The sequence below is a fragment of the Melanerpes formicivorus genome, unplaced genomic scaffold, assembly GCF_026170545.1.
Source record: "Melanerpes formicivorus ecotype bairdi unplaced genomic scaffold, bMelFor1.0.p_v2 SCAF_84, whole genome shotgun sequence".
In the NCBI taxonomy this organism is placed as follows: Eukaryota; Metazoa; Chordata; class Aves; order Piciformes; family Picidae; genus Melanerpes; species Melanerpes formicivorus.
Window position 1 is genome coordinate 2,450,384 of NW_027142436.1, and position 19,705 is coordinate 2,470,088.

A 19,705-nucleotide genomic window follows, 5' to 3' on the forward strand; every position below is an offset into this window, starting at 1 on the left:
ATTTAGACTTAAGCAGGCTCTTAAGATCTTGATAGTATCATAGTATCATAGTATCATTCAGGGTTAGAAGGCACCACAAGGATCATCCAGTTCCAATCCCCCTGCCATGGGCAGGGACACCCCACTCTAGATCAGCCTGGCCAGAGCCTCAGCCAGCCTGGGCTTAAACACCTTCAGGGACAGGGCCTCAACCACCTCCCTGGACAACCCATTCCAGGGCTTCACCACTCTCATGGGCAAGAACTTCCTCCTCACCTCCAGCCTGAATCTCCCCACCTCCAGCTTCATTCCATTCCCCCTAGTCCTATCACTACCTGACATGCTGAGCAGTCCCTCCCCAGCCTTCCTGTAGCCCCCTTCAGATACTGGAAGGCCACAATGAGGTCACCTGGGAGCCTTCTCTTCTCCAGACTGAACAGCCCCAACTCCTTCAGTCTGTCCTCACAGGAGAGGTGCTCCAGCCCTCTGCTCATCCTCCTGGCCCTTCTCTGGACACCTTCCAGCACCTCCAGATCCCTCTTGGAATAGGGGCTCCAGAACTGGAGGCAGTAGTCCAGGTGGGGTCTCCCCAGAGCTGAGCAGAGGGGGAGAATCACCTCCCTTGCCCTGCTGGCCACACTTGTCCTGATGCAGCCCAGGATCTGATTGGCTTTCTGGGCTGAAGGTGCACATTGAGAGCTCATATTTTCCCTGTAGTGATCTTACTCTTCAGACAGGCCTCTAAAGCACATTGTGACTTATGCTGCAGACTGGTAATTTGGAAGCTGTCATCTCTGAGGAATTGCCAGTTTGGGGAAGTTGCCACAAGGAATTGCTGTTGGGGAAGAAGGATGGAACAGAAATAAGGAGGATCCAGAAAAGTAGTTTAGAACTGCTAGCTGGTGAGACATCTGCCAGGGGAATTTTCCCTTTTACAGGCTTTTGAGCATCCCTTCTGTAAGGCATTGCTTGAGAAAGAGGGACAATGGATCAACTTGGGAGCATGGTGTCAGTGAAAGCAGCTGTCTTCAATGACCTCTGAGTCTGCACTGCAAACGTTCTGATGTAGAAAAAGACTCATAGTCAGCATCTCCCAGCACAATGCCATACTTCTTTGTAAAGAGTGCTAATGGAAGTGCTGGTCTTGTAAAGACTCTTCAGTGGCCAGGAAAGTGTGGACCACCTCCTAAGAGAAGGTCCTGAGCAGTTTTTCATCCTGACTGATACCAGCATGCACCAGCCTACAATAGGCAGGTATGGCTGAAGGACCATGCACTGTGGCACTCCTAAGCAGCAAGTGGTGCACACAGGATCTCACAATAAGGACCAGCTTTAAGGACCTTGGACAGATGGAAAGCTCAGAGTGAGTCCAAAGTACTGGTGGACACAGGGGGGAAATGGGTGATAGGCTTCTCTGATACCTTTATTGCAGCCTGAACTGAAACTTGTCACAGTTTTGCTCCTTTGGCTTTCAGGTCTGGATCTCTGCCTTTCTGCAGCAAGGGGACAAAAAGAGGGAGTTTGCACTTTCTTTTTTTTCCTGGGTATCATCAGGATTACAGTTTCAGTGCCTGTGCAGTGGTTCATACCAGCATGATTCTGCCTTTTCATGTAATTTTCTCTAGAAGAGGATTCTTTGCTTTTTTTCTTTGCTTTTTTCCTTTTCCCCTCCCATCAGCTTTGTGCTGAATGCAAATTGGGAGGCAGCTTGTTTCATTATGCATTCAGCTTTCAAAGCAGAAGCTGCATGTCTGAAATCATTTCAGAACTGTACTTTGAAGAGAGGTGTGTGCTTGCAGGCAGAGGTTTCAGAGACCAGATTTTGGAAAAGGTCCTTGTATGGATATTGTTGGTCACCAATTTCGAGTTGATGATGGGAAAAGGTGGATTTGATTAGGAAGGAGCAGATGTATGGTCTTTGGTTGAAATGTGTCAGAAACCAGAACTTCCACGCTTAAAAACATTAAAGTTGCATACAGAACTGTGATTCAAAACTGCCCTTCAGAGGAGTAGAATTAAAGACATTTTTAATGAAGAAAACAGCTGTCAAATTCTCTACAGTGGGTAACATGGTTATGAAATAAAAGGTTAAATAAATCCCTCCTTTGTTGTTCCACTGACTAGTCAAGATTTTGCTCTGTTCAAAGACTAGCATTACTATTCTGTTAAACTAGACTTAGCCTAGTATCTCATAGAATCAATAAGGTTGGAAGAGACCTCAAAGATCATCGAGTCCAACCTGTCACCACAGACCTCATGACTAGACCATGGCACCATGTGCCACATCCAATCCCCTCTTGAACACCTCCAGGGACGGTGACTCCACCACCTCCCTGGGCAGCACATTCCAATGGCTAACAACTCTCTCAGTGAAGAACTTTCTCCTCACCTCCAGCCTAAACTTCCCCTGGCACAGCTTGAGACTGTGTCCTCTTGTTCTGGTGTTGGTTGCTAGAGAGAAGAGACCAACCCCTTCCTGGCTACAACCACCTTTCAGGTAGTTGTAGAGAGCAAGAAGGTCTCCCCTGAGCCTTCTCTTCTCCAGGCTAAACAACCCCAGCTCCCAGCAGTATATGCACATGTCCATGTGTCCAGGTGTAATTCCAAATTAGTTGTGGAGACACCCTGTCATACCTAATAGGTAGATTCCTGTGATGTTCAATGGGTCACTATAAAATTCTTAATACAAATGCAGTTTAGAATAGAATAGAATAGAATAGAAGAATAGACCAGGTTGGAAGAGACCTTCAAGATCATCGTGTCCAACCTATCAACCAATCCAACCCACCTAAACAACTAAACCATGGCACCAAGTGCCACATCCAATCCCCTCTTGAACACCATCTGATCAACTAAACCAATCACCAAGCACCCCATCCAGACTCTTCCTAAACACCTCCAGTGATGTTGACTCCACCACCTCCCCAGGCAGCCCATTCCAATGGGCAATCACTCTCTCTGTATAGAACTTCTTCCTAAGCTCCAGTCTAAACCTCCCCTGGCACAGCTTGAGACTGTGTCCTCTTGTCCTGGTGCTGGTTGCCTGGGAGAAGAGACCAACCTCTGCCTGTCCACAACCCCTCTTCAGGTAGTTGAGGAGAGCAATAAGGTCACCCCTGAGTCTCCTCCTCTCCAGGCTAAGCAACCCCAGCTCCCTCAGCCTCTCCTCACAGGGCTGTGTTCCAAGCCCCTCACCAACTTTGTTGCCCTTCTCTGGACTCGTTCCAACAAGTCAACCTCCTTCCTAAACTGAGGGGCCCAGAACTGGACACAGGACTCAAGGTGTGGCCTAACCAGTTTGATTGCTTGCTCTCTTCTTTCTTGTGATGAATTTGCTTATTCCCCCAAACCTGCAATCTGAATGCTCTTCACTCCTTGTTAGCTTTTCTGTCTGAGAACAGAGGCATTCATTACATCTATCAGATGTGTTTCCATTGTTACTTCTTTGTATTTTCACCTCAGTTGTAGTCTCAAACATTGTATGTATTTAAGTATGAACAAGGGTCTGTGGGTAGTGTTTTGTCAAAACCAGTCTGCCATAATCCTAGCTTTGGACCTTGTAATTTGTCCTTGCAAAAGTCTGTTTCCTATCCTAGGTGCTTAAAAGTGTGTGTATCCAATATCCCTAGCCTTAAGTAATGCAATTTCTCCCATTTACAGTTTGAAATTTGCCATGTTGTTCTTGCTTTTGCAACTAGTCAATTGGACTTCCCAAGGTGTCTTTAAGATCTAGGTAGGCAGTGTAATGCTCCTGTATATTCTTGTAATTGTGTTGGTCACAGTGTGGTTACATCTTTAAATAACTGATTTCAGTGCTGAGAATTCAAGATGTTAGTTCATCAGTTGAAATGTATCAGTGCAGCATCAACCTCAGGAATAATGGCACCTGTCTGCCTATGATGAGTTTATACTAATGAGGCTCTGATCTTTTTCCTTCCTTGCCATTCATTCTAGTAAATTGGTTCTATGCATGTTCATTTTTAATACCTCTTTAATATTTTGTGGAAATGTCTCAGTAACTAAATCCCATCTGAAATGAAGTTACAAATCTCTTTTTTAGCAGCAAGGGCATTATGGGATTTTTAAAAGGTAAACAAAAAACCAAACAAGAGAAATGATGATGTGTAAGTCCACAGCAAGCTGGCTCATTTTCCCTCCCTGTCTGAATCCATTCTGCCTCAGCTTGGTTCCAGCCCAGCCTCCTTCATCTCTGATCGTCTCAAGTTGGCAGGATTGCTCAGGTTCCATCCCTATTGCAGGCCAAGTGCTTTGGCTTTTGTTTTGGGGTCAAAAGTGGTCATACTGTTAGGCTCCCCATCTCTGTTCACAAGAAGTTCAGTTGTGCCCTTTCAGAGAGAGGGGATTTAGGCACTGCTATGAGAGAAGAGCTAAGAAAACTTGAGAGTGAGCTGGACTAAAGAGTGTGTAAGATGACTGTTAACATATGACTGTTGCCTGGAACTCTGCATACTGAAGTGCTCAGTCCTAGGAAGGAGAGGTTTTTCAGAGCTATAAATACAGACTGTGGGCAGCTCTGATACAGAGAAGTGTCTGTACAACACAGAATATTTTAGTGACGAGGGGGAGCCAAATGTACAGTCTGTGTCCAGGCAGGAGGAGTGCAGAGGGACAGCTGGACACACTTCATGCATTATAATGAGATGGTAATATGACAGTAGTGGTGAATGATTTTAGGAAAGAAATGTGGAAATACAGGTTCAGTGATGACCATGTGCTTATTCCTGGCAGATATTTTTACTGTAAAGTGAGACATTCACTCCCCTATTCACCAGCCTGCTGAACCAGTGGATTTTCCCTCCCTGTTAACTCCTGGAATTTCTGCAGCTCATTATCTGTCTGTTGGTTATCAGGATGCCATTAACTAAGTGATGACTTCTCTTGATGTTTCAAACAAGAGGCAGCACACTCCAAGCAGACTGTTAATATAAAAATGTTGTACTCAAATGACCAAAAAGGATATTTTGGAACAGAATGCCCAAGAGCTTAGCATATGCCAAAATATTGTCTGTATACAGAATGTAAGCCTGTTTAACAGCAAGTCCAGCACTGAAAATAAGACATTTTCAAGTCCCTTCCCAGCCTAGAAGAAGGCTGGGGAGGGACTGCTCAGGATCTCAGGTAGTGATAGGACTAGGGGGAATGGAATGAAGCTGGAGGTGGGGAGATTCAGGCTGGAGGTGAGGAGGAAGTTCTTCCCCATGAGAGTGGTGAAGCCCTGGAATGGGTTGTCCAGGGAGGTGGTTGGGGTGCTGTCCCTGGAGGTGTTTAAGCCCAGGCTGGCTGAGGCTCTGGCCAGGCTGCTCTAGTGTGGGGTGTCCCTGCCCATGGCAGGGGGGTTGGAACTGGATGATCCTTGTGGTCCCTTCCATCCCTGACTGATACTATGACACTGTACTATGATACTATGACGAACATGAAGATGAGCTGGGGCCTGTTGCTCTTTGTTAATTATTGAGCAGATGCAAAGGAAAGCAAATAGCTAGATGATCCTTGCGGTCCCTTCCAACCCTGATTGATTCTATGATCAATTTTCCAATATTAGCAAATGGTTCAAATACTAGGTAAATGTCTCAGATCAACAGGTACCATCCTGTAGTGTGTAGGCTTTCCTATTACACTGTTTGTGAGCTTGATTCTCCTGAGCTGGATGGGGGAAACAGAAAAGGGAAAGAAATGCTGGTGCAAATTGCTAATGTGTGGTGTTAGTGCTGTTTTCAGGTATGGTCCTTGTAATGTAGTGTGATGTAATGTAGTGTAATGCAGTGTAATGTAGTGTAGTGTAGGAAAGATGTTGAGTTGTTGGAACGTGCCCAGAGAAGGGCAAAAAAGCTAGGGAGGGGTTTGGAGCACAGCCCTGTGAGGAGAGGCTGAGGGAGCTGGGGTTGCTTAGCCTGGAGAAGAGGAGGCTCAGGGGAGACCTTCTTGCTGTCTACAACTACCTGAAGGGAGGTCATAGCCAGGTGGGGGTTGGTCTCTTCTCCCAGGCAACCAGCACCAGAACAAGAGGACACAGTCTCAAGCTGTGCCAGGGGAAGTTTAGGCTGGATGTTAGGAAGAAGTTCTTCACAGAATGAGAGATTGGCCATTGGAATGTGCTGCCCAGGGAGGTATGGACTCACCATCCCTGGAGGTGCTTAGGAAGAGACTGGATGGGGTGCTTGCTGCCATGGTTTAGTTGATTAGATGGTGTTGGGTGATAGGTTGGACTTGATCTCAAAGGTCTCTTCCAACCTTGGTTAATTCTATTCTATTCCATTCTACTGTCAAAAGGCCTCAGTGTTGTTTAGCTCGCCAGATCGGGGCGGAACACATTTGCAAGGCCCGCTTCTTACTATATTCAGTGTATCTGAAGGAGACATAAATGGGTTCTTTAATTATTGTATCATGGAGAGAATTCACAGCAATCACATTTTAGTGCAGAGCAGAAAAGGATAAAGAGGATTCCACTGTAGATTTGCATATAGGCTTTACCTGCATGTGACAGGAAACATGCAGAGCCCCTGGTTCTCAGAATGCTTCCATTATTTCCAGTAACAGAATATACACAGTTTGTGCTTTCTGTGGGTTTTACTCTGAATGTTACTGTTTTATTGAATCATAGAATCAATAAAGTTGGAAAAGACCTGAAAGATCATCAAGTCCAACCTATCACCTAACACCTCATGACTACTAAACCATGGCACCAAGTGCCACATCCAATCCCCTCTTGAACACCTCCATGGATGGTGACTCCACCACCTCCCTGGGCAGCACATTCCAATGGCTAACAACTCTCTCAGTGAAGAACTTTCTCCTCACCTCCAGCCTAAACTTCCCCTGGTGCAGCTTGAGACTGTGTCCTCTTGTTCTGGTGCTGGTTGCCTGGGAGAAGAGACCAACCCCCACCTGGCTACAACTTCCCTTCAGGTAGCTGTAGACAGCAATGAGGTCTCCCCTGAGCCTCCTCCTCTCCAGGCTAAGCAACCCCAGCTCCCTCAGCCTCTCCTCACAGGGCTGTGCTCCAGACCTCTCCTCAGCCTCGTTGCCCTTCTCTGGACATGTTCAAGAGTCTCAGTGTCCTTCTTAAATTGAGGGGCCCAGAACTGGGCGCAGAAGAAATACTCAAAGTAAGGAATTTGTGAGCTTTTTAATGTGCATCTAAATTTTTCCCTATGATGAGCATCTTAAACTCCACATGTTGTTAGAGAAAGAAATTTGTGTGTTACACTTTTGCTTCTGTTTTGTAATTTCTGGTAACTTTACATTTTATTGATTGCTTTGAGGTAGTGTTGTTACAATGCCCAACAGGATTGTGTTTTTTCTTTGATAATTAGACTGTGGTGACTCTTTTTGTCTTGCAGGAGTTTTGACGTTGGGCTGCATCGCTTTCTGGTCAGGTAAGGGAATGCTTGTTTTCTACTTGCTGTTCCATACTAACAAGCATTTCTGTTGCTCTGATTAGAGATGGCCACGTGAACTCGGTGCTGCTTCTTTTGTCTTCCATTTATATGTTAGTTTGTGAATGTTGGTGTGGTGGTTTGTGCCTTAACTGAGACTTAAGAGCTCAGATGGGGGCAAGGCGGAGACTCCCTCCCCCACTCCCTCCTCCTCCTTCCCAATAGAGAGATAAAAGAAAGGGAAGGAGCAAATCCACCAAGAAATAATTTGGAGTCGGTTTGGAAGTAGAGAGGTAAAGAGTTTTCTTTAAACAATATGTATTGATATATAAATATGTGTTACAATAACAGGTAAGGTTCACAAGGGCAAGGAACAAGGATGGATGGGAGAGAAAAAAACAACAAGAATACAAACCCAGTCTCCCTGAAGAGGCGCAGAGGCAGCAGGGAGAAGGTTCAGGCCTGACCATGTGGCAGAGAAGCAGGGAGCCACCAGCAGTTCTTGTCCAAGCAAAGGCAGGGCCCAAGAGCACTAATGGCTGCAGTGCTCTCCCTCTTATACTCTTGCTGAGCAGGGAGGGAGGGTGGAACAGATTAACTGTTTCCCAGGGGGAAAACGCCCTGCAGGGAGGGCAAAGCTCTTACAAGCCCTCCTCCCCAGCTTCCAGGATGGGTGTAGCCCATCACAGTTGGTAACTCTTTGGCTTGATTACCTAGTTGCCAGTGTTGCTGTCACAAGAACTGTCCAAGGGATATAATTTTTCTTTGTTTATAAGCAACGTGGCAATAGTCATCAAAATATTAATAACTTTTATTAATGTCAAAATTGCCAAACATATCAAAAGGTTCAGTGTACAGTTAGAATGGGATGTACAGTCAGTGGGCAACTATAACAATTGAACTGTTTTATGCAAACTGGGAGGAATATAACAGAAAGAGAACACCCCAGGAGCAAAATGGCCTCAACCACACCGGGGGGAGACCCAACAAGAACTATTGTGCCAAAGAGGCACTTAATCAACTACTCACAGCTGGTTGTACCCAGGTAGGGAGTGCTGCTGCTGTGTATCAGAGGCTTTGGGACACTCTCATGTGCCAGGCACAGCTGGTTGCTGGCAGGAATGCCACATGGTCATCGATGGCAGGTCTGGCTTCAGCAGACAGCGGGCTCTGAATGACGCTATGGCGACGGGCGCTTGCTTTGTCCTGGGTGAATTGAGGCACAGTAAGGTCGTGATCACAAGGGGAAGCAGGCTTGGCTCTGACTCCTTGGCTCGTGGCTCCTCTGCTAGCTTGTGGTGTGCATGCTCATGGCTTTATCCCAGGTGCTGGACTGGGAAACTTGAGGCGATGCAACTCGAGGTAGTTTCAAGACAAAAGGTCCAAGCAGGTTCAAGCATGCAGCTTCAGCAAGGCTGAGCAAGGCTAAGCAAGGCTTGAACAAGGCAAAAGCAAGGCTTGAGCAAGGCTAAGCAAGGCTTGAACATGGCAAAAGCAAGGCTTGAGCAAGGCTATGCAAGGCTTGAACAAGGCAAAAGCAAGGCTTGAGCAAGGCTTGAACAAGGCAAAAGCAAGGCTTGAGCAAGGCTAAGCAAGGCTTGAACAAGGCAAAAGCAAGGCTTGAGCAAGGCTAAGCAAGGCTTGAACATGGCAAAAGCAAGGCTTGAGCAAGGCTAAGCAAGGCTTGAACAAGGCAAAAGCAAGGCTTGAGCAAGGTACAGGCAACTAGAAATCAGCCTGTATATAAGTCGTGCCTGAGATTGGCTGGACCAATAGGGCATGAAACCAGCACATAGTTATCCAATGGGAAAGGGTTCTGCCAGGCTGTGGCCAGCACACATGCCCTTACCATAGGTCCAGAGTTATTTCCCAGACATGCATGGTCCTGTCCCCTTTGTTCCTTTTCCTGTGCTACCCTGGCATCTTGCAGGAAGGAGTGGGGAGAGGGGATCATGTCTAGGACACCTTAGTGTCTGTCTGGGTTTGTGCTGGGGTCATTTGACCCTACCGTGACAGGAACCTCTTCAGGTACCCTTCAGGAAATTTCGGTGGCTGTGTTCCTGAGGAAGTCTGAATTTTACTTGGACTGAAGAGACTTTTAACAAGTTTTTCTCCACTAGTAACTCAAATGCCTTATTACCTTTTAATAAGGGCTTACACTCTATAGCAAATTGTGACTCTGGAGCTTTAGCTTCTTAATAGAAAAACATGGCTGATTTGGTGCAAGGGATGTACTGTGTTCTGAAGATGAATGACAGAAGTGGAATCACTGTTTGTTTGCTGACATTTAGAAGAATGTAGTGATTAAAGCAGGGCACTTCAATGAGAAAAGGGAGATTAATGCATTCAAGCACTGCTCTAAGGAATTGGGTTTTGCCATTTGGAGTTCTTTGTGTGTGAGCAAATTCACAAATCTTCATTAAGAATGTCTTTGTGTTCATTTGTAACAATGTACCTCTGAGTGTCTGTTAATCATTACAAAGAAATTTGATGTGTACCATGAAAGACTAAGTTTGTTGTAGTCTTCAGTCCCTGAGAGAAGTCATTCTGTCAGTTATTTCATCACACTAAAATGTTGCAATATCTGTCTGTTAAGAGCTTTACCTTGGAATAATCGCACATAGAGTCACAGAATCACCAAGGCTGGAAGAGACCTCAAAGATCATCGAGTCCAACCTGTCACCACAGACCTCATGACTAAACCATGGCACCAAGTGCCACATCCAATCCCCTCTTGAACACACAGATACACAGAATTAACCAGGCTGGAAAAGACCTTCAAGATCATCAAGTCCAACCTATCACTCAACACCATCTAATCAGCCAAGCCATGGCACTGAGTGCCTCATCCAGTCTTATTTTAAACACCTCCAGGGATGGTGACTCCACCACCTCCCTGGGCAGCACATTCCAATGGCTAACAGCTCTCTCTGGGAAGAACTTTCTCCTCACCTCCAGCCTAAACTTCCCCTGGTGCAGCTTGAGACTGTGTCCTCTTGTTCTGGTGCTGGGTGCCTGGGAGAAGAGACCAAACCCCTCCTGGCTACAACCTCCCTTCAGTTAGTTGTAGACAGCAGTAAGGTCTCCCCTGAGCCTCCTCTTCTCCAGGCTAAACAACCCCAGCTCCCTCAGCCTCTCCTCACAGGGCTGTGCTCAAGGCCTCTCCCCAGCCTTGTTGCCCTTCTCTGGACACATTCAAGTGTCTCAATGTCCTTCCTAAACTGAGGGGCCCAGAACTGGACACAGGACTCAAGGTGTGGCCTAACCAGTGCTGAGCACAGGGCACAATGACTTCCCTGCTCCTGCTGGCCACACTATTCCTGATGCAGGCCAGGATGCCATTGGCCTTCTTGGCCACCTGGGCACACTGGTGGCTCATGTTTAGGCAGCTGTCAATCCACACCCCCAGGTCCCTCTCTGTTTGATTGTTGGTTATTTTCTTTATTGTGATTACAGGGAAACCAAGCCTGTCTCTCCTAAATCCGAGCATTCTCAGCGTGGAGTGATGGGTGTATTTTCAGAGTTCAAAATGCATAAAAAGTAGCCTTTGGGGTATCAGTTTAGAGAGAAGGAGTGAGAGAGGCTGCCTGGTGCTGTTTACTCACTGAAGCTATTTATCAAGGCATTTCACCCACTGCTGAGAACTGGGCTCTGGATGAAATGAAATTGTGAACATAGGAGAATATTTACTGTCCTAATGCCAAACAGTATTTCCTCTGGGGCAGTGCTGATAAGAGCAAGTGCAGAAGAATGACAGTTCCTGGAGGTGTGATCCTTTTGAAACATCTCCACACTTCCAGCACTGCTGTGCCTTTGAAAAAGGCAGAACCATACTAATTCGCTGCAGGCTTTGAAAAGTGCTGCAGGACCATGTGCCCCTAATGTCTCCTAAAAAATGCCCAGCTGCTAGGAGTGCTCACAGCTCACCCCATGGTTTGCACAGAATCACCAAGGTTGGAAGAGACCTCAAAGATCATCAAGTCCAACCTGTCACCACAGACCTCATGACTAAGCCATGGCACCAAGTGCCACATCCAATCCCCTCTTGAACACCTCCAGGGATGGGGACTCCACCACCTCCCTGGGCAGCACATTCCAATAGCTAACAACTCTCTCTGTGAAGAACTTTCTCCTCACCTCCAGCCTAAACTTCCCCTGGCACAGCTTGAGACTGTCCCCTCTAAATTTTCAATTACTTCAGCTTGTTTAGAGTTGCTGGTTATTTAGGTTTAGCTTGTTACCTGCTGAACAATTTCTCCAAATGCAAAGCCTGACAATCATCCCCTTTTCCAGCTTTCTCAGGTGAAGCAAGGTGTAGTTTAGCTTTGTAATCAAAATCTAGTCGGTGTTGCCACCTCTGCTGATTTTTAATTAGAAACAGGGCACGAATAGAATAGAATAGAATAGACCAGACCAGACCAGATCAGGTTGGAAGAGGCCTTTAAGATCATCACCTCCAACCCATCACCCAACACCACCTAATCAATTAAACCATAGCACCAAGCACCCCATCAAGTCTCCTCCTGAACACCTCCAGTGATGGTGACTCCACCACCTCCCTGGGCAGCACATTCCAATGGGCAATCTCTCTATGAAGAACTTCTTCCTAACATCCAGCCTAAATCTCCCCTGGTGCAGCTTGAGACTGTGTCCTCTTGAGCCAGTGTCCTCTATGTAAGTGCAAACTGGTCTCATGGCAAAGGAGGAATTATAGTTCTAGGTAACCTACACTCATGAAAAAATAAAGAAAAGTACATTAATCAGCTCACTCAACTGCTGTTTGTATTCTCTGTGGAACCCCCCCAAACAACCTAACAAACAAAAACCCAGCCATGCAAAAAATCCACCCACCACTTCTGAGCTTCCTCCTTTGTAATGCACTTAGACCTTGGTAAGTCAACATCTGATACGACAGGCTTTTGTACTTTGCATTGCATCCTTCCTCTGACTCCATTGTTAAGTAAGATAGTATAGAATATAATAGAAAGAGTAGAATAGACCAGACCAGACCAGACCAGGTTGGAAGAGACCTTCAAGATCATCCCATCCAACCTATCATCCAACACCACCTAATCAGCTAACCCATGGCACCAAGCACCCCATCAAGTCTCCTCCTGAACACCTCCAGTGATGGTGACTCCACCACCTCCCTGGGCAGCCCATTCCAATGGGCAATCACTCTCTCTGTGTAGAACTTCTTCCTAACATCCAGCCTAAACCTCCCCTGCTGCAGCCTGAGACTGTGTCCTCTTGTTCTGGTGCTGGGTGCCTGGGAGAAGAGACCAACCTCTGCCTGTCTACAACCTCCCTTCAGGTAGTTGTAGGGAGCAATAAGGTCACCCCTGAGTCTCCTCCAGGCTAAGCAACCCCAGCTCCCTCAGTCTCTCCTCACAGGGCTGTGTTCTAAGTCCCTCACCAACTTCGTTGCCCTTCTCTGGACACATTCCAGCAACTCAACCTCCTTCCTAAACTGAGGGGCCCAGAACTGGACACAGGACTCGAGGTGTGGCCTAACCAGTGCAGTGTACAGGGGCAGAATGACCTCCCTGCTCCTGCTGGCCACACTGTTCCTGATGCAGGCCAGGATGCCATTGGCCCTCTTGGCTGCCTGGGCACACTGCAGGCTCATGTTCAGCCTACCATCAACCAGCACCCCCAGGTCCCTCTCTGCCTGGCTGCTCTCCATCCACTCTGACCCCAGCCTGTAGCACTGCCTGGGGTTGCTGTGGCCAATGTGCGGCACCTGCCACTTGGATGTGTTCAATCTCCTGCCCTTGGACTCTGCCCATCTGTCCAGCCTGTCGAGGTCCCTCTGCAGAGCCTCTCTACCCTCCAATAGATCAGAGGTTATTCTTAACTCCCAACAGCTAGACAGCTCTCCCCACAGCTTTCTGTTCTCCAGGCTGAACATACTCAACTCTCACAACAGTGTATGCCCAAACTAGTCTCTGGAACAAGCCAAATAATTTCCTCAAGGACAAAAATCTGAGTGTGGGTGTGGGGATTGTTCATTCTACAGATCCTGTTTGAAAGGTCTTTGTCTTCCTGCACACTATGCTCTTTCTTAGTACTTCCACAGTTACCCTGTACCCTTGGAACTTCCCTCCTCTTTTCAGGCTGTGCTTTCAGTCAGTGTGTAACCTTAGTCTTTGGCCATAAAAACTGGCCACAGTGTTGCCCTCCTCTTCCTTCAGAACCCTTGAGGAAAACAGTGCCCTACAGGGTGATTTCTGCACTGTGTGAATTTGGCTGATACATTCCAAATGCAGTTAATTCTAAGTGATTTTGCTGAGTCTTTGTACTGCTTTGTCTAGGAGTCTAGGATGGCTGGATGGAGCAGATGCATTTTGACTTTTCTGTGTAGCCTGTGTGTCTATGAGACACTCACTGAATAATCAATACTCTCTTCTTTCGTGTTACCTGTGGTATGGCTGACAATTTTAGGCCTCTGTCTCATGCTTCTCAGTTAGATTGTTGCTAGCACAAAGGTGCTGTATTGATTAAGGAGCAAAGTATCTGGAGGAAGGAGAGCAATTTGCATGCAATTTGCAATTGTGGCTGTCAATGGTCCATGTTCCAGTGGAGGCCAGGGACAAGCAGAGTCCCTCAGGGATCAGTCCTGGGACCAGGCTTGTTCAACATCTTTGTGGGTGCCATGGACAGTGGCACTGAGTGCACCCTCAGCAAGTTTGCTGATGACACCAAGCTGTGTGGTGCAGCAGACAGCTGGAGGGAAGGGAGGCCATCCAGAGGGACCTGGACAGGCTGGAGAGGTGGGCAGAAGCCAACCTCAGGAGGTTCAACAAGACCAAGGGCAGGGTCCTGCAGCTGGGTGGAGGCAATCCCAGGCACAAATCCAGGCTGGGCAGGGACTGGCTTGAGAGCAGCCCTGAGGAGAGAGACTTGGGGGTGCTGGTGGACAAAAAGCTCACCAGGAGCTCTCAGTGTGCACTTGCAGCCCAGAAAGCCAATCAGATCCTGGGCTGCATCAGGAGAAGCGTGGCCAGCAGGGCAAGGGAGGTGATTCTCCCCCTCTGCTCAGCTCTGGGGAGACCCCACCTGGAGTACTGCCTCCAGTTCTGGAGCCCCTATTCCAAGAGGGATGTGGAGGTGCTGGAAGGTGTCCAGAGAAGGGCCAGGAGGATGATCAGAGGGCTGGAGCACCTCTCCTGTGAGGACAGACTGAAGGAGTTGGGGCTGTTCAGTCTGCAGAAGAGAAGGCTCCGAGGTGACCTCATTGTGGCCTTCCAGTATCTGAAGGGGGCTACAGGAAGGCTGGGGAGGGACTGCTCAGGATCTCAGGGAGTGATAGGACTAGGGGGAATGGAATGAAGCTGGAGGTGGGGAGATTCAGGCTGGATGTGAGGAGGAAGTTCTTCCCCATGAGAGTGGTGAAGCCCTGGAATGGGTTGTCCAGGGAGGTGGTTGAGGCCCTGTCCCTGGAGGTGTTTAAGCCCAGGCTGGCTGAGGCTCTGGCCAGGCTGATGTAGTGTGGGGTGTCCCTGCCCATGGCAGGGGAGTTGGAACTGGATGATCCTTGTGGTCCCTTCCAACCCTGACTGATTCTATGATACTATGTCTCTGGAAGCATCAATGTAACTACAGGGTAAAAATGGCCAAAGGTGCCAGTGATGCAATGCATCATTCCTCTTAAATCTACTGATGCCCTTTCTGGGGAAGAATCTGGAGATGCTGGTGCTTGTCCTGTGCAGGTGGGCAATTTGTATGTAGCATACATGCAACTGCTCTAATTGTGGTCTCTTTTGGGTTATTTCTGCCTCAAATCTGTAGCCTTTAACCAGGTGAGGACTAGCAGGGCATGAGGTTGCAGCAAATCTTCACCAGTCTTGATTCCCTTGGGTCCCTCTGCTCTTCTGGAGCAGTGGAGATGAAGTCAGTGGAAGCAGCAGAAGCAGTGTTTTCAGTCAAGGCTGTCCAGCTGCAAAACAAGCTCCTAAAGCAGAGTAACACAGAAACAGGCTGTTCCCTAGTTACATTGCAAAAACATCCTTTTTGGACAAAATCCTCACTACCACAATACCTCTGTAGCCAGGGAGCTGTGAACAAAAGGTTCTTTCCATCTTTTCTATGCCTTGTGATCATATGCTGGAGTCAGCCCTTGCAGAGACTTAGTAAGTAGAAGTTTGGAGAGTAAGCACACTGAAACCCAAACTCTCTTTGCTAGCAAATGCAGTTGTCAGTAATCACTGGATGTGAGTGAATGGCTTTGTGTTTAATTTCAAAGTCATTTTAAGGATAAAGAGTTGATTTTACTGCAGTGAAGAGGTGGTGATATTAGCTTAGAAATGATTTATTGTTTAGATTTCCTTAGGGCTTCCTCAAAAATAGTTTTAAAGTTGTAAAATAGAGAAAGGAACAGCAGTCAGCCTATCCAGAGAGACTCCTGCGTGGCCCTCAATTTAAGTAGGACATTGAGACACTTGAAGGTGTCCAGAGAAGGGCAATGGGGCTGGGGAGAGGCCTTGAGCACAGCCCTGTGAGGGGAGGCTGAGGGAGCTGGGGTTGTTTAGCCTGGAGAAGAGGAGGCTCAAGGGGAGACCTCATTGCTCTCTACAACTACCTGAAGGGAGGTTGTAGCCAGGTGGGGGTTGGTTTCTTCTCCCAGGCAGCCAGCACCTGAACAAGAGGACACAGTCTCCAGCTGTGCCAGGGGAAGTTTAGGCTCAAGGCAAGGAGAAAGTTCATCACTGAGAGAGTTGTTAGCCATTGGAATGTGCTGCCCAGGGAGGTGGTGGAGTCACCATCCCTGGAGGTGTTCAAGAGAGGATTGGATGTGGCACTTGGTGCCATGGTCTAGTCATGAGGTGTTGGGTGACAGGTTGGACTTGGTGATCTCTGAGGTCTTTTCCAACCTTGTTGATTCTGTGATTCTATGCTGAAAGCTCTTTTTACAACATATTGCAGTTAGGTCCAGCTGCATTGCAGGCTCCTGTGAGCTCTGCTTTCAGATGTACTGGAAGTTTTGCAGTATGTGCTGGTGTTGGCAGTTTTTGAAAGCAGTAATAATGCTGAAGTGATGCTAAAAAAAAACAAAATCAAACTGGACAGAGCTTGGAAGCTTCCATATACCAAATCCAGCCTTACTGCCGCTAAAGTCCACTGGGGAACTGCTGTGGGTTGCCGTGGGAGGCTCTCTGAATGTTCTGTTGTGTGTGTGCTGGGTGTAAGTACGAAGTGTACAAGTGACCAGGATACATCAAATCAGTGGGGGTGCTTTGCTTGGAGTGGGACAGTGTCCAAACCCCTCAAGTTTGTTTGAACAAAACCACAGTATCACAGTATCACCAAGGTTGGAGGAGACCTCAAAGATCATCGAGTCCAACCTGTCACCACAGACCTCATGACTAGACCATGGCACCAAGTGCCACATCCAATCCCCTCTTGAACACCTCCAGGGATGGGGACTCCACCACCTCCCTGGGCAGCTGAGAAATTGGATCAGATGCTAATGAAAAAAGCCATGCTGAATTCATAGTATCATAGTATCATTCAGGGTTGGAAGGGACCACAAGGATCATCTAGTTCCAACCCCCCTGCCATTGGCAGGGACACCCCACACTAGATCAGCCTGGCCACAGCCTCATCTAGCCTGGCCTTAAACACCTCCAGGGACAGGGCCTCGACCACCTCCCTGGACAACCCATTCCAGGGCTTCACCACTCTCATGGGGAAGAACTTCCTCCTCACATCCAGCCTGAATCTCCCCACCTCCAGCTTCATTCCATTCCCCCTAGTCCTATCACTGCCTGAGATCCTGAGCAGTCCCTCCCCAGCCTTCCTGTAGGCCCCCCTCAGATACTGGAAGGCCACAATGAGGTCACCTCAGAGCCTTCTCTTCTCCAGACTGAACAGCCCCAACTCCTTCAGTCTGTCCTCATAGGACATTGCTTCAAAGCAATTGCTTCAAAGCAATTGCAGTCTCTCAAACACCTTCTCAGAATCAAACAATCTTTCTATTCCCCCCCTCCTAACAGAGCAAACAATCTGTTGTTACATAACAAATTAGCATACAGCATGTTGCAAAAATAAGGCTGGGCTTGGTGTAAACAAGAGTGAATCTCTATGTAAATGTTATGTAAATGTGACATTTAACTTAAACTGTTGGAGTGGGAAAGTTGGTATTAACAAGGTACAGATCTCATCATGTTTATGTGTTGCAACTGTGAATTAAAACAGTTTGTTATTTTTGTTGCAGGATGTTTGAGTTACTATCTGTGTGAGCAAGAAATGCAGCGTTTGTAGAGCGAGAGGTGCTTGGAGATCCAGTCCAGGCGGCTTTTAAGTAATTCTCCTAAGTAGTTTTAATGGAGCTGGATCAAAGGTTGTATTTCATTGATGATCTGGATGAGGGGATTGAGTCAGTCATCAGCCAATTTGCAGATGACACCAAGCTGGGAGCAGATGTTGGTCAGTTAGAGGGTGGAAGGGCTCTGCAGAGAGACCTTGACCAAGTGGACAGATGGGCAGAGTCCAACAGGATGGCATTCAACAAATCCAACTGCCAGGTGCTGCACTTTGGCCACAACAACCCCATGCAGAGTTACAGGCCGGGGTCAGAGTGGCTGAGAGCTGCCAAACAGAGAGGGACATGGGGGTGCTGATTGACAGCTGCCTAAACATGAGCCAGCAGTGTGCCCAGGTGGCCAAGAAGGCCAATGGCATCCTGGCCTGCATCAGGAATAGTGTGGCCAGCAGGAGCAGGGAAGTCATTGTGCCCTTGTACTCTGCATTGGTTAGGCCACAGCTTGAGTCCTGTGTCCAGTTCTGGGCCCCTCAGTTTAAGGAGGACATTGAGACACTTGAATGTGTCCAGAGAAGGGCAACAAGGCTGGGGAGAGGCCTTGAGCACAGCCCTGTGAGGAGAGGCTGAGGGAGCTGGGGTTGCTTAGCCTGGAGAAGAGGAGGCTCAGGGGTGACCTCATTGTCCTCTACAACTACCTGAAGGGAGGTTGTAGCCAGGAAGGGGTTGGTCTCTTCTCTCTAGCAACCAGCACCAGAACACGAGGACACAGTCTCAAGTTGTGCCAGGGGAAGTTTAGGCTGGAGGTGAGGAGAAAGTTCAGTCATTCGCCATTGGAATGTGCTGCCCAGGGAGGTGGTGGAGTCCCCATCCCTGGAGGTGTTCAAGAGGGGACTGGTTGTGGCACTTGGTGCCATGGTCTAGTCATGAGGTCTGTGGTGACAGGTTGGACTTGATGATCCTCGAGGTCTCTTCCAACCTTGGTGACACTGTGATACTGTGATACTGAGATTTCAATGTAATAGAAGGAAGTGTGTGCTCAGGAGCCTTAAGCCACCTCAGACTGTAAGGGTTATGCATTTATACTTTCTGAAGTCCAGGAAACTGTATCATGGGAATATTTTTGTCCTTGACTTTCAGGGCCAAAATCTGGCTGGAGTTTACATGTGATTTCAGCCTGAGGGGCTTTGCATCTCTCTTAACTGTGGAAACCTACACTGCAGTCAGAAAACTCAGTATGGAAGGAATAGTACTTATATTGTAAATTATTACACATGTAGTGTTTTGAGTTCCACCAAGCACTTACAGTTAAAGCTGAACATGCATACAAGGATTTTGCTGTGACCTGGAGTTTGAATGTACAGATTTTTGCTTAACTTTCTTTTCTTTTTGATTCATTTGTCTTTCTCACTTCCAGTGTTGCCTTACTTTCCTGCACGTGTTGTCTATTTTTGTGCTTTGGCATGCTGACAGGCATGATTACAACTTCCAGATGGTAGGGTGCAGTTGGTATGAACTTCAACCCCCAATGTACTTCATGTTTCATGCTTTAGATGTATTTTGGAAAGCAGCATGAAATTTTGAGGTGATAGTGTATTGGAATTATTAAGATGTGCATCGGTGACAGGGAAAAAAATAGGATGGAAAGAGCATGAAAATTAGCCGTATGCAGCCCAGCTGTTGTGACTGACATCTTAGCCTGCACAGGACTTTTTGCAGAGTGAATCACCCCTGCTCTGAGCTTGCTTTCTGTCCTCTCCTCAAAAAGAAATGTGCTGTGAACCCCCAGCCTTGCCTTCCTGCTGCTTGCAGGAGAAAGTAAATCCTGAGGTTACGCTGGCTTTACAGGGCGCTGCCTGCTGGCTCGGTACACGAGACAGCTCTGAGCAGTCTGATTAAGTTAGAGATGTTGGGGCTGGACAAGATGATCCTCGAGGGTCCCTCACAGCCCGCTGCAGGCTGTGATTCTAACGGCGGCAGTGCCTGGGCAGCTCCCTTTCCGGGCGCGCTCGAGTTTCCCGCCCTCTGCTGCCGCCAGGGGGCGGACTTGCCCCGGCGCTGGCGGCGG

General features: G+C 47.7%; 1 protein-coding gene across 4 annotated transcripts in view; it reads left to right on the forward strand.

The window, feature by feature from the left end:
* The window catches only part of HHAT (hedgehog acyltransferase), a 272,236-nt gene that overhangs the window by 99,728 nt on the left and 152,803 nt on the right, over positions 1-19,705 (forward strand). For all 4 annotated transcript variants that reach the window (XM_068165118.1, XM_068165116.1, XM_068165117.1 and 1 more), the window contains one exon: positions 7,341-7,376. In XM_068165118.1, the coding sequence (XP_068021219.1) occupies positions 7,341-7,376 (36 nt within the window). The remainder of the gene's footprint in view (positions 1-7,340; positions 7,377-19,705) is intronic.